Genomic DNA, 14,895 nt, shown 5'->3' with positions numbered 1-14,895 from the left:
CGACATGGAAAGACCGAAGGTTCTTCCCACTCGGAAAGAGGGGAAGGGCTAGCTGCGCGCAGCATTATTTAATATTTATTACCCGATGAGCGGTTTCCTCACTAGCGTTTGAGTCAGTTTTCGTGCGGAAGCACCACTTCACGGGGTCAAACCCAACCAAGAATCTTGTGGCGTCCCTGACCTTGAGGGCGCAGAAATAGAAACATATTGCCTCGACTGGGTTCCGAATCCGCGGCGGCGCCAACAGATCAGCTACGCGGGCCACTGTACGAGAGGACATATGGTGTCGCCGCAGCCGATCACGCCTCGTGTTAAACTGCCACACACTGTCGCGCTGTGCACTGCACACCGTTTTGTTCATCAACTTCGATCTGCGCCGCGAACAGATCAGATCAGCTTAAACTCGATCGGAGCTTAAACTGAGTCTAATATCGTCGCCAGACGCGCCGACGACACAGGAAGACAAAGCCATGAGTCAATTAGGTTAAACAGACGCTTTCGCACGTCTGCTCGTTTTAACGATGTTAAAACTCTACCACCTTTTTGTTTCTGTCTCAGAACAATTCATACGCATTCAAACAACTTCCAGGACACGAGGAAACTGTTTAATGATCTAACAACCTGCGGCGAAGAATTCCCAAGAGACCAAACGTCTAACGTTCAGTGCAAACAGGTAAAATAAGATCACTGGATCGCATAGAATATCACGCGCTGTTTGGTGCGATCCTGCTCTGATTGCTCAGGTAAACGAATTAACAAAAAAGCAATCAACCCCGGTAAGCCGAACACATGCTACCGCAAGAGAGGCAGTACCTGCACGACGCCGTTCATTACAAGCTTTTGTTTTCTTTTTTTCTTCTGTCCGCAAATGCCGCTAACGCCGGTGGGCTCCTTCTAAGAGATCGTAAACGCCCTTGTAATAAAGGCCCGCAAGATGCTTCGTCTCAAGTGCGAAAGGCCAGTTTTACGGCCCCCATTTTACGGGCGCATTCCCCTGGCCACTGTTTTTCGAACCGTTGTGTATATACGTACACTACAAGAGTCCCGCTTGAGCGATGTCCGATAAATCACCCCGTATAATAATATACAGCGCTCTCGCTGCTTGCACTACACAGGACCCACGCATGCTACCGCACGTGCTATTCGACACGCATGGCGGAGTGCCTGGCGGTCCGTGTACTCTCCTTACGAAGGCTTGCCTCTGTTGCGTATTCTTTACCGCTGCCCGGCTTATCTGGACTAAGAAGCGCTAAATTCTTACGCTCGCCCCGTTGCCTCTGAACCCTCTGCTGTGTAATGCTCTTGGTGTGCGCGCTATAAATTGCGTTCACGAGCTCTAACTGTAGCGCGAACAAAGGTCGGCGTTGATTTTTTTTTTTTTCTGTGAAAACCGCGGCAGCGTTTTAGCCGGTCCATCAACTGCGCGGAATGTTGCGTGGCGTCGGTCTAGCGACGCTCGCTCCTCCTGGTGGTGGCGATGGTGCTGCCGCCGCTGCTGCTACTGGCTCGTTTGGTTCGCAGTTTACGCGCCATGCACGGGCCAGTGAGCCTCATGTTTATCTCACTCTTCTCGGGAGCACGGCGCTCTGAACGAGTGCAAGGCAAGAACGAGGGAAAAGTCTAAGGCCGCTAACGGGCTCCCGTTGGGACCCAAAATGGCCGAAGGCTTCCTCCTCTCCTGTTCTCTCTCTTCTCGCTCTCTCTTTTACGGACGAAATTATTCGGTCGCGTTCAGTGAACCGTGTTGCTTCGCGCCCAGCTGTTATAGATAAAGCAGCTCGATGGCACCCTTGAGTTGAGGTTACACAAACGTAGGAAAATTCGGAGGTGGTAACCGAAGACTAGTTGAAAGTGGTAACCATGTGCTAAGGAAACGTTGCTCAACGTTCGAATCTCTCCCCCACTAGAAGGAAAGGCAAAGGGTGATGCGCCGCTTGCGCGTTAAGAACATTTCGGTGACGGGGTTGGTGAAAGTGGGGTAAAGTCCAGTATATAGCCTACGTCCTCGCTACGGTGCTGGTAAATTGGAGGAGTGAAACATCGGTGTCCACATCGGCCAAAGCTGAACGTGAAGGAGGTAGATTCAGAAGCCTCCAACAAAACAAACGCGGTGTTTCTGGAGTAGATTAACAGAATAGCCGGAAATGTGTTCCATCCCTCCTATTCGGACGAGACGCAGATGCAAATCGCTCGAGCTCGATCTGCGAGTGACGGCAAAGCAAAGTATAAAGTATATACGATGGTCATAAGCGTTTTGCTTCAAACCCTTTGATTTAGAGAAAAATACATAGATGTGTACATCTGAAACACCCTGCGCGCAAAAATGGTGCACGAAAGTGAAATTGTTGCCGAATACAAATTTAGGAGCATTTGTGATCGTTGTGCCTCATGTTTTCGCCCCATCTCTGGTGTTTTCAATTTCTGAACGTGCGCAATAGCCACAGTCCCGAAACTAGCTTCACTGCGCCGCGTGTGAAAGTACAGGAGAGTTCAGTGGTTTATACATTTTCTTTCGGACGGCATTTCAGCAATAAGATACCGTGCTCTGTCAGTCTCAAAACGTTATAGCCGTGGTTACCATAAAGCCTATACTTCACACGGCCAGGACACATTACCTATTACCCGGCAATGCATGAACTTAAGGTTTTGCTCCTTACACAATGGGTTCCGTTGAGTGAGAGATATCTCCACTGGAGCCTTGAAAGCGCTGCAGTCAATGCGCTTCGGAACTGTGAGGTACAAAGCAAGCGTGACGCGGCACGCCTATCTTAATCCGCGAGCCCAGCTCAAATCGTGATGTATAGATGCATTCTCCGCATATCACAACACTCGCGTATGCAAGGAGGCAGCGTATACAGACCAACCGAGAGAAGGATGTGAGAGGTGCTTGTGCTCGGCTAAAGAACCCTCAAGCGCCTTCAGGGACCCGAGACATCCGAAGGTTGTCGTGGGCACAGTCGTCTCCTAACAGCCGTTTGTTTGGCGTTGGTACATGCGTGGCGTTCACACACGGATGTATACCCGCGCTTGCACTCCAGCGAACGGATTAACATAGAACACTCGCCGACGTGTTCTATGCTAATCCGCTGTGGCCGCGCGGCGCATACTAATGGCGGCCGCCGACGGCATTGTATTGTTCTCGAAGGGCTTCTCTCGCAGCCGTTCGATGAATGCGACGACGCCTCGGGTTCCCACACGGCTCGACGCCTGTTAAGCGAACAGCGTGGAGCGAAGAAATTAATATCGTGTTTTCTTGTTTAGTTTATTTTTGTTCTCGCGCCATCCCAGGAATGCGTTCAAGAGCACCCGCTGAGCGAGATGATCAGTGCAGCCTGTCTACACGTTCAGTGTGCGCGTGTGAACGTGTGTGTGTACGATGGGGGTAACCCACTTTGCAAGGGGTCGACGGCGGTAAGGTGCGTGCATGCAGCGCGGGTCACTTTTAGAGGGAACGCGCAAAGCTGAGTGGCCAGTGTTTGAGAGTCACGCGAGCGTTGCGCATGCGCAGAGCGGGAATACTTTGCGTCCGCAGCGCACAGCTCGTATGGACAGCAACAGAAACCAACCATGTCTAGGTGCACACTGTTATACAGTGACCGTGTGCAGCGCATTTACATGCATGGCCGCGGAAGTAAGAGGATCGGATGAATTCAGTTCTTTATTTTTCGAAAACACTGGACGGTCTCCACGACTAACACGCTCAGTTAGCAGCTTCATTAGGCCCATGAGCTGTCGTAGAAGGCAGCAGCAGACTACTGTTGCGATCGAAGGTAACGGGAAGAACAGGAACATGGCAGGAACAAGGCATCAGGAACAAGAGAACTTCCACAGGATTCACGGCTAGAAATAACTTAAGTAGAACAGCTGACGCTTTTTGTTTACGAGCCTCAAAAAGGATCATCGTAGCTGTTTTGGTGAGAGAAAAGCTATCTGTTTGAACTGATCTAGTAAACCCGGTAGGTTGCCCTTTAAGCATTGCAATCTGTACTGATTACGAAACTGTGGAATAAACTACGGCTGAGAAGTTTGAGTTCATGAATGAATCACTTTATGTCATCTATACGAGATAGTTTAGAAAGAGAAAAACAAGGCAATGGAGAAGATATAGCCTCAGGGGCTTCTTAGAGCAATGAATTGGAATCATCAATGTTTCAACACAGGCGTATCAGTAAATTGTTTTGATTGCTGCGCACTGCTTTTAGCTGAATGTTTAACATCCTCTCTCGGCGACCACTTAATGCCAAACGGTATTTTGGAGATGGCGACCAGAAACTATAACTTGCAGTCGCATTCGTTGACTCGGCCGTCATGATATATTACAATAACGGCCTCCGAAGGAAAAGGTGTCTTCTGGCCAGGTATTGGCCGAAATGAAAGCAAAAGCATCCCTTTGAATATACAGTCGCTGGTCATTATTCTTCACCGTTCATTTCTTGTTTACGTTACCTTTACATTTTAATCCCTGACACACCTGAGTAATGGCCCTAGCGTGGACACGAAAGGCGGATTTTGAATTCCTTATCCGCCGGCATCCAAAGCCCGCGATATCTGGTCCAAGGAGGCACGCTAGGTTTTCATCTTTCTTTCCTTCCTTCTTCCTTTCTTTCTTTCATTCTTTCTTTCTTTCCTTTTTTCTTTCTTTCTTTCTTTCTATATAATTCAAGAAGTCTGGACTACCCAGCATAGGCCCCAAAACGAGAGACATGTCATAAATCTTTCCTTCCTCTTCGAAACGTTAGCGTCAGAGAAAATTTACGCTCGACCGTGAAGGACGTCGCGTTGGCGTCGCCGCCGCAGATTGTAGGTCTTTATGCAGATGCCATCAAACAGAAAATGAGCAAAACATAGAGAACTACGAGAGAGAAAAGGCTTAACAAAACAATCGTGCAGTATGGCGGGGAGAGCAAAAGACGGAGGAGCCGAAACGTCGCGTGTCAAAACAAACGTCCCCCCCCCCCCCTTCCTTCCTTTCCGCACAACACAAGGCAGGAATGCCTCGGCGAAGACTGCAGCGGCGGAAGGAATTCGGTCGCAGTTCTATATGTCACCCAGCTGGGGAGCGTGCAGATTGGCTTTGTGCGCTCGGCGCAGCAGTGATTTATGTAGTTCGTCCCACTACACATACTATAGACCATACAGCGGGAAGCCATGTTGTTCTGCGGCCGCTTCATAGTTGGCCACCGTTGCCGCTCGCGGTCCGCCGAAGACCACTTGACCGTGTCGCGAGAGTTTTATGAGGCGTCGTTGCGGCCGTCTCCTTGCAGCGTGAAAGAGCTTTCATGAAAGTAGTGTAGCAGAGGGTCTGACGTGCTTTACACAAAGCATAAATTTTGCGTGTTCTTTTTTATATTGACGTGTGCCTCCTTTTTTGCAATGCGTTGCATTTTCGGGGTTCGTCTGGCTCACCTAACCGAAGTTACCCGCCACTGAGACTGAACGTTCAAGACGTTTATGCTACCTCCTTGGCACACAGAAACCAATGGCACCATACCTTTCGGTGAACACTGCAGGTGTTTTCCCTTCTTTTTTTGAAAGTGGTTTAATAGTGCGAAAAATGATGGTCGATTTGAGTAGCTAGGCCAAATACGAAGTATGTGCGCTAGCAGTTCGGTTTTCCCTTCGGTTCCGGGGTTTAGATTCAGTGTTCACGGATGGCCGTTGTTGGCATCGCGATAATGGGTTTATGTCCATATATGTGGAATCGGTCATTCTCTACGTTCATAGATCCCCGGGAATCTTCCGACCATTCCTGGCGCAGTGGCGGTACAGCGGTCAAGTTAAGATGTGCCACTGCTCTTCTGTGGCAGGTGCTGTCATCGGTTGCTTGGGTTACGGTGCGACCCAGGTTGCTAATATAACTGCGCCTATTATAACTGCGCCAAGGTAGTGAACAGACAATTCACGAAAAAAAAAACAATCATTGAAATACAAGCCTAAAAATGATCCTCAAGAACATATAGCGAATAAAATCGTCAACGATGTTCCTCGAGTGGTCGTTTGTCATCATTAGTCAGACGCCTAACCTCTAACCTGATCTAATGGAGTATATGGCATTGCCCATACTTTGGCGTTACATGTTCCGTGCAAGTCTACTTATTCTTGATTTCAGCTGGGGCGTCATTAAACAGCGCTTCTCTAATGCCCCCGCAGCGTTCTTTCTTGTCTTTAGTTCCATTTATTATTGCCCTTTCCATCGTGCGCTGCGCTGTCTCCAATTATCTTGTTGCGAGCCTTTGTAGCTGGCCCCCTAAGTTTCCCTGCTACTGCATCCTAATATTCATGTCTAACCCGACGTACTTACGTGCAGTATGGCAGTTATCCGCTTGCGTTAACCAGGGCGACCGACAAAAACGCACAAAAGCGCCCACGCCGTCTCAGCAATTAGCCATCCACCGCAGCGTCCCCGTGGACCACCGAGGTCTGGTGCGTCCCGCGCGCGTCTGGGCGGCCTTGTTTATGGAGAGAGAGCGGCACACTCTGCAAGAACAAAGACCCCTGTTGCGTGGCCGGCAGCGCGGCGGCAGTGAAATACCCCCGTAGACGGCAGCGCACGCGCGTATTGCCGCAAGATGTCGCGCGCGTCGCCATCTTGGTCGCTTTTATCTTCTCCTCAGCAACGGCCTCTCCCCTGTTCCTTTTCTGCGGCAGTATATACCGTGCTCTTCTTCCTACGCACGCGCCCCCTTGTAGGCACCATCTTCCGGCCGTTTTAATTAGGTCTTTGTCCAGCAACGGGCGTTCAGCGGCTCACGAACAAAACCGCTAAGGCCGTATTTGTAAGAGCGCTCGCATTCGGAAGCAGCTCGCTTTCGACGGCTTCCTGCGCAGGTCAAAGCCAAGGGGAACAAATTATGCGGGGACAAAAAAAAAGAAAGGAACGCTATAGCTATAAAACATCGGGAGTGGGGGGGGGGGGGGGGGGCAGGAAGCGTTGACGCGAGACGACGACTATGGTGCACACATCGCGTTCATAGCACCAGTTTAACAACGTGAAGGGGGACGGTGCGGCGCGCGCTCATATGCACACTTTCTGGTCGCGCATCTCATTAGGCCTAACACAAAGGGTTGGCTCGCGTCGTCTGCTGTGAATGTGTCTTACTAAAACCGTGCAATGCAGTGGACGCTATACCCGACCTAAGCCAATCAGGAGAGCTGGCACAGACCGTTGTGCAATGTTCCTCCACGACCTGCGCGTCGGGGTGCACGTTGTCTGCTATGTAGAGAAGCAGACGATGAAACAGGGAGCATTGCAAAGTATGTAACGAGACGAGAAGTTACAATAACGCAGGCACTAGCCTGTGTTCTGACTATGTTAAGCAGACGATGCTACATATAAGCTGGAAGTGAAACTGAAGTCTGAAATTGGGCTTCAGGAAACAGTCCTGAGGAATATGAGATGGAACAAGGTTTTCTTCACAAAACTGCAAACTTTCTGGTTATTTTCTCCACTAAATATGAGAATAGCTTTTCGACATTACACACAAAGAGGGAACTAGTTAGAAAATAGAAAAAAAAAACTGTGCTTGTCACGCATATTACGGAGTAATAAAAAAAAAAAGAATGCTCTACTTTTCTTCCATTTAAAACTTCCCGCCACTGTATATTGATTAAGCAGCACATTGTATGGGCTTCGTTAAAGCCAACGACACTGTCTGTTGTGTGACAGTAAAATGTTGGTAAAAGTAAACCGAGTCAACAGGCTATGTGGCCGGGCGAGACAACACGCTATGTGGCCGGAGCTTCCACAATGCTGCGGAGTACTCAGTGGGAGCTGACGAGTGCGGTGAAAAAGGGGGAAAAACAGTCTCGCAAGAAGAGAGAGTAGATTACGTCCGACAAGGAAAGGGGTACGTATCCACTCACAAGGAGCGCTGCGCGCGTTGCGGCGTGCGCGCTTTATTTGCGTAATGAGCCTGACCCGCTTTTTCGCCTCGCACGAGCTGTCTCCGCGAACAACAAAGCGTCAAGGGGAGAAGACAGCTTGGCTTGTCTTGGCTTCTCCCCGTGACGCATCTGTCCGTAGCGGCAGTCGTGCGCGCGTGCGGAGTAGTGCAGGAGCGACAACGAACACGGCGGCCTCGTCTCATCCCAACGCGTGGCAGCGCCGAGTTTGCACAAAACAAAAATGGCGGCGCGTGCTCGCAGAGTCGACATCGTCGTGCTGACGAGAGTGCGGGGCGTGTGTGCCGTACCCTCGAGAGCTCTTGAGACTCTCACTACCGGCGGTAGCAGACGACTGTGCGCACTTCGCGTTGAGTGCACATCCCTTCCTGTTTTTTTTTTTTGCGCTTTTAGGGCGTGATCTTACTGACATTGAGTGTGCTTAGCTTCTCGCGGGATGTTGCTTTAAAAAAATATTCGTCGAAGCCCTTGACGAGCGCTAGCTGCTTCTTTTTGCCAAGCTCTTCCATGCGTTGTCTTTCGTGGTCGTCTGCTTGCGCTGCCTCTGTCCGCCATCTTGTGTGCGCCGCCTCGGTCGTCTGCTTTTGTTGTTTCGTTGCAAGCCGTGTTTTTGTTACGTAAGCCTTGCCGCTGCAGCGCGTGGCGTTATTGAATCGCCCACGTCGTTCGCTTCTTGACGTACAGCTGCTTGCTTTTCGTGTCGTTGTTTTGCGCGCGCGTCAGAAGATCAAGCGACGGCTGGCCGGAGAACGGCATTCGGAGAAAGTGGAACGCCGGAGCAAAACATCTGTCGACTTATATTCTACTTAGCAGCTAGCGCCGGCTGTCACTTTAGAATTTACGGCTTTTCTCCAAACGCTTCGAGTGAAAGCGCCAACTCCAAATGAAAATACGGCGGTCGTGAGAATTCGCGCGCAGTTTGGTCGATGAACTGGCCTTCACACGTCGGATACTGAGCGGAAACATTACTAACAGTAAAGGAGTGACGGTTTTCTCGTCCTGTGCGAAAAAAAAAATTTAATTGAATCGCATTTGTTACTGGCGGCAATATCTTGGGAGGCTGCCAGGAGGCATAAAATCACGAGCCGTTACTTCCTGGAAAATTAAGGCAGCAAAAACAATCATCGATAACCATGTAGCTGCCAGAGGCCGCCAAATAAGCATAAAGCTGGAATATAATGCTACTTTTCGTGGCTTGAGCGAGGCGTATCGCTGTAACGAATGCAAAAAAAACGACGCACATGAGAATACCACGTCAGTAAGATGTTTTCTTCTCCATAAAGCCCGCTTAAATAGCGACCAGTCGAAATATTAGGCGTTCACGGCAGTTTTGAGGAATATTTAACTTGGGAGTAAAGTCTACTGCAGAGTAAAACATGATACCGTTCTGTAATTATGTTGCTAGGCAGATTTCAAAACAACCCGAAATGGAAGTCGCAAAAGAAACTCAAGTGTGGCAGGGATTTTTTTTTTCTATACCAGCCGCACTTCCATACAGCGTGAACTACGCAAATAGCCCCACAGATTGCATCAGAGTGCATTTGCAATTAAACATGCACTAAAAACTCTTCTTTTAAAGCTACTGAAGGTCAGTAGGGGCATATTTCTCTCGTATAGCCGTTATTCCTTTTTATCATCAAATTTTTAGCCATGCAGCTTTCAAGTGAAAGTAGAATTCTATTTTTTCTACGTTTATTTTGTCTTGGCAACTTGTCCCCATACAACCGATCACTGCAAATCTAGCAGATTTCAACTTTTGAACATTTTTAAGGACGGGGTTAATTGGAGACACATGGGAGGGTCCTTTGCCCTGCAGTGGGCGTAGTCAGGCTGACGATGATGATGAAACTTTTATTCGCACTTTGATCTCTCAAAGTGATTAGACTTTCTTCGAGATACCCTGCCACAAGCATATGCGGAACATAAACCTAGTGATAAGGGACTGCTCGAAGCATCACGGACGCGTGTCAGTACGAACTTCGTTCAAAATGAGGGTAATAACGAAGCAAACAATGACGCTAATTCGACAGGCATATTGTGCTCCTTGTCATCAAAACCAGGCAGCGCTGTAAAATCTATCGAGCTCGCGTGCTCTAGGCAAGAATGCTCTTTGCAAGTGAGAACGGCTCGCCACTGTCTGGCGATCATGTACAGTACTCACGGATTGAAATAGGACATTCGGAGCGCTAGCCTTGCAGTGCCACGCAGGCATGTGGTAAACCACAGGCCGGCTGATTGGCTACTGGAAGGAACAATTCTGCTTTGTAGATGTTCTCCCTCTCACGCCATACCACAATGCACCACCTTGGTTCCATGAGCGTCTACGGGCGGCGCTCCATGAAGCGACGGCCACGCGCTCCGAATGTCCTATTTCAATCCGTGAGTACTGTACTCCAGATTCCAGCCAGTTCAATCACCGATACCAACCCAAATCAGTTCAAGCCAGCCCAAGCCAAGGCGTTAGCCAACAGCGACTTTTTCTCGCATGTGGTTCCCGCCATCTCTGTAGCTTCCGCTATGCGCTGCATGCTTTTCCGCAGAGTTTGCATATGTCACGCACCTGCGGCCTTCCCGCGGATGACATGAAGACCCTTTTATTTCTTTTATCGTTGTCTTCTAGCTTTGCGCTCGACATATGCGCTCTCTGTCACGGCTCACTCGAGGCGCGGGGCGTGCGGAGACTTGTATGCCTGTACTAGGATGCAAGGTGCCGCAATCGCGTTGCGCGCAGCTGCCAGTGGCTGATGATCTCCGTATAATGCGAAGGGATGTTTTAGTTTTCGCCAGAAAGGACTCAAAAATCTTGCGCAATCCTTCAACGTAGCTGTGGATCGCTCTGGGCTACGCAGCAAGCAAGTCGGTCACAGGTCTTATGTGGGTCAGGACTTAGTAGCTACGGACTACACCTCTCAGTAAGAGCCACAGAGGTACGTAGTGGTTTGAACATCCGCCTCGCATGCGGGAAGTGCGGTGTTCGATCCCCAATGCCACCTGGTACCAACCATTGATACAGTGGGTACAAGCTTTGCCCATGGAGGTCTGGTGCTCGGTTTCTCTGGGGTGAAACCATATGCTATACGAGTAGGTGCAGGCTTTTTGCCACGTTCACTTTTGTCGTTACTTTCTACCATGGGAATTGGCCACAAGGGTTGAAGTGCTTGGAAAATGGGTCTTCGACCACGTCTTGCATACAGAATACCACCTATTGTTCCAGGGCGTTATTTGGCCAAAGCTAACCTTTCGACATCAAAATCATCATCATCATCACCATCATCAAGACCCACAGAGGTTGCCGCAGTCACGGCATTGAACTGGTTTGTCTATGGTCGTGGGTTCGGTCCCAGCGGCGGCGTGCCCAATTTGATGGAGGCTCAACAAAGGTGCTCCATTGTACTGAGATTTTCGTGCACGTTAAAGAACCCCATGTGGTCTGTATTCAGAGTCATCTGGTGTGGCCGCTTCGGCCGGCCAATTTCCTCAGTCGTTTAGCCGTTGATCAGGTTTACTGTCTAATCGTCTGCCGTATTCGTGGAGTTGTAAACACACAAAGGGTTTGTGTGGTGTGTCTGGCTGGCCAGTCGAACTATTCAACGATACACTGTTGAAAACGGCATTGGTCACTTACCAAGCAGGCTTGTGCGCGTTGAACAAAGATGTACTTCAGAACCATCCCTCATCCTGAAAAGACCGGCTGCTGTCAAACTCTCCACTAAAAGAGTAACGTCAATCATAAACTAAAGAGCTCGAAATATTGAACTAAGGCAAAGCCATGCTTCGACGCAAACAAGAACTCCAACTTGCTTCGCTTGCTATCGGGACCTGTCATTCGCCCGCCGTTATCTCTCCAGCAAAGTGTCCACTCGTAAACCCACAGGTCACGCAGAAGTCGCGTGTCTGCTTCAAGTTTAGCACTCTAGTGAGCGCACGGTGCCGTCATTGGCGAGTGATTTACAGCCCTAAGTGAGAGCTGCTCTGTCGCTTGGTTTCTTCTTCTGGAGAGATGAACTCGAAGAAGAGAGGCGAGGAGTTTTGAGGCAGGCGGCTGACCGTGGCGTGGCCTTCGAAGCAGCGAACACGAAAGCGGAGATTTCGTCGGATAGATAAGGCGCAAAATGGCGTCGCCTGCAGCGCTAATGGCGCGCGCGCGCATCCGGACGCCAAGAGTGGTCGCTCCAAAACGTTGTTATTTCGGCCTGTCACGTTTGCCGCCTGTCTTGAAATCATCTCTCAAATTTCGCTTATCCCTTTTTATTTTTCGGATTTCCTTTCTCAAATCGTCATCCTGTTATATCTTTCTGCTTTGCTTTCGAATCTCCCGCTATCATTCCTTTTACATATTCGTCTGCTCCTCCTCTCAAACCGTCTGTTTCGTATACGCCTTCGTCTGCCACTTGCTCCTGGTCTCAGATCGTCTGCTAAGCGTTTTTTTCTTACGTTTTCGTCTGCCACTTGTTCGTGGTCGTCTGCCTCGGTTGTCATTTTCGTATGCTGCCTCCTCTAGCTGGCTCCAGTGCTTGTACTCTTCTGCGCGATGTCCTTATCTCTTCGCTCTATCGGGCGCTGTGTTATTACGGAGCGTAGAAGCGACAACGCAGCGGCGTGTTTAAGGGGAGAGGGAAAGGGAGGCGGAATGCATGCTGGGAAGCGTTCGCGATGACGGCGCGCGGATCCAAGTGGTCCAAGAGGCGGGGACACTGGGAGCAGAGACCCAAACACAATGACCTCGCTTTTCAATTTCTCCCGGCTCGCATCTCTATATACTTGTTTCTGTCTTGTTGCCCATCTGAGCAGCATCTCGCACTTGTTGCGAGGTTCGTGGCCTACAACGAGGGCCGTCCGCGGGCGCCTCGTACACGTTTTGTCGTGACGTACATGTACCGGAGACGGATCTTCGATCGACGCGATAACGCGAGCCCCTGACCGCGAAGTGAGGCGCGAAATACAAAAGGCACGTGATTTTTCAGGCTGATCGACATTCAGATATCTAAAAACGTTTTCCCCTTTATATTTTAGCTAGTGAACAGCCCAGGGATAGCAGGGGCAACGACAAAAAATAAATGCCATCGATTTCTGCCTGCTACGCTCACGCACGCTCACGCTTCAAGTTTTTACTTTCCAAAACTAGACACGACACCACGTTACACCTTCAGCGGGCGCTCAGAGTTACATCCACACTTGGTAGAATGCCCACATCCACCAGAATAAAAGCAGAGGTGCTAGTTAACACTGGTACCTCTAGACTGCGCGATAATACGCACAGGCACCCGCTATTGCATACATGCTACCAAAACTCCGTCAGTGCAGCGCCTCAGACGAAGTGCAGATATATACAAGTGTATATATATATATATATATATATCCATACACACGACCTCCGAATATCGCGTGGTCGTGGGTTCGGATCCCACCGGCGGCATGGTCGTTTTTCTGATGCTTTATAAGTAATTTTCTTTAAGTGATAGATTAATCGAAGTATTATCCCACTGATCAGCACTACACATGAAAAAAAAAAATTAAACATTCCCCTATGCACCTTTGTTTCGGTGACTGTTGGCTCCCTTTGTGAAACGAGCCCCTCATTTCCTTATATATATATGCATATCGTTTAACTGCGATACATATATCACGTACAGTGACCATTGCCATAATGCCGCCATTTGCTGGTCTAACGAGTTTTCGTACTCTTCGAAACGAGTCTGCAACTTGCCGTTCGAACCACCATAGGCAAATTTGAACCATAGGCAAGTTCGAATCTCGTTCGAATTTGCCAATGGCGAGGTCGAAGAATCTCTTGTAGTTTTTGTGCCACTGCCTGCTGGTACCTTCCCATTCCCTGACGACGTGTGTAAGCCTCTTTCTTTGCCACCGCAGGCGACGGCGAGGCGGAGAGGATCTTCGTGCGCGTGGGCGCCAACGTGACACTTCGCTGCCCGGACCTGCCACCCGGAGGCGGGGCGCAGCCGCCGCGGCACCTGACCTGGTGGAAGGAAGACCGGCGACTGATCGAGGCCACCCGCGAGCGGGTCACCGTGGCACCCGAGGCCGGGCCCCGGGTGGCTCTGGTGCCCGGCAGCAGCGCGCTCATCTTCCGCTCGGTGGTGGCCGAAGACAGCGGCGAGTACCAGTGCGTCGTCAACAACCGCCAGGGAAGGAGGGGCATCGTACGCCTCTACGTCCAGGGTGAGTGACGTCATTCAATGCATGGTCACAACCTAGAGTTCACCGTCATCCTCATCCGCATCACGCCTTGCGGAACGTGCAGAGGTGTGTCGCCGGTCGACCCTCACGACCAGTCTAGGACCAGAACCGAAGCACTTTGTCTTGCAGGACTGTGCCCGCACCAGAAGGTCCTCCAGGACCAGTTTCAAACCATGGAGTCCTCCAGGACTAGGTGCGAGTCAGAACGTCCTCCAGAGCTAGGTCCGAACCATAATTAAGGTCCTTCAAGACTAGGTCCAAACAAGGAGGTCCTCCAGGACCAGTTTCAAACCATGGAGTCCTCCAGGACTAGGTTCGAGCCAGAACGTCCTCCAGGGCTAGGTCCGAACCATAATTAAGGTCCTTCAAGACTAAGTCCAAACCAGGAGGTCCTCCAGGACCAGTTTCAAACCACGGTGTCCTCCAGGACTAGGCGTGAGACAGGAGGTCCTCCAGGAACGGGTCCGAACCATAAGGTCCTCCAGGACCAGGTTCGAATTAGGAGGAGGTCTACAGTCTGCTTTCCTTGCGGTCTTTTGTTGTCGGACTCTTGGTCGTTGTCTTCACCGTATTGAACAGCGCGAGCGACCAGACATGATGTTACTGCCGTCTTCAGCGCGCGTACACCTGTTCTACTGTCGTTCCCATAATTCCGCTTCCGAGATTTTACAGTTGTGTTACTGGTCGCGGAACTTCCGATAATTTTCTGTTCCTTACTGGACGTGGAGGCCACGTAGGCTTCACTAGTCGGGCACTGTGGATGGTCGTGACGGACCATCAGAACTGGTGAAAGTT

The 14,895-nt window shown here is 50.2% G+C and overlaps 1 protein-coding gene across 11 annotated transcripts in view; it reads left to right on the top strand.

The window, feature by feature from the left end:
• Window positions 1-14,895, top strand: part of Ptp99A (Protein tyrosine phosphatase 99A) — a 211,307-nt gene that overhangs the window by 72,354 nt on the left and 124,058 nt on the right. For all 11 annotated transcript variants that reach the window (XR_013309231.1, XR_013309232.1, XM_077640137.1 and 8 more), the window contains one exon: window positions 13,774-14,082. Coding sequence is in view for 9 of the 11 variants with exons in the window: in XM_077640137.1 (XP_077496263.1) it covers window positions 13,774-14,082 (309 nt within the window). In the remaining 2 variants the exon portion in view is untranslated. The remainder of the gene's footprint in view (window positions 1-13,773; window positions 14,083-14,895) is intronic.

Source organism: Amblyomma americanum, chromosome 10, assembly GCF_052857255.1.
Source record: "Amblyomma americanum isolate KBUSLIRL-KWMA chromosome 10, ASM5285725v1, whole genome shotgun sequence".
NCBI classification, from domain to species: Eukaryota; Metazoa; Arthropoda; class Arachnida; order Ixodida; family Ixodidae; genus Amblyomma; species Amblyomma americanum.
The sequence above is the reverse complement of the archived record's forward strand: the minus strand, read 5'-3'. Positions and strand labels throughout refer to the sequence as shown.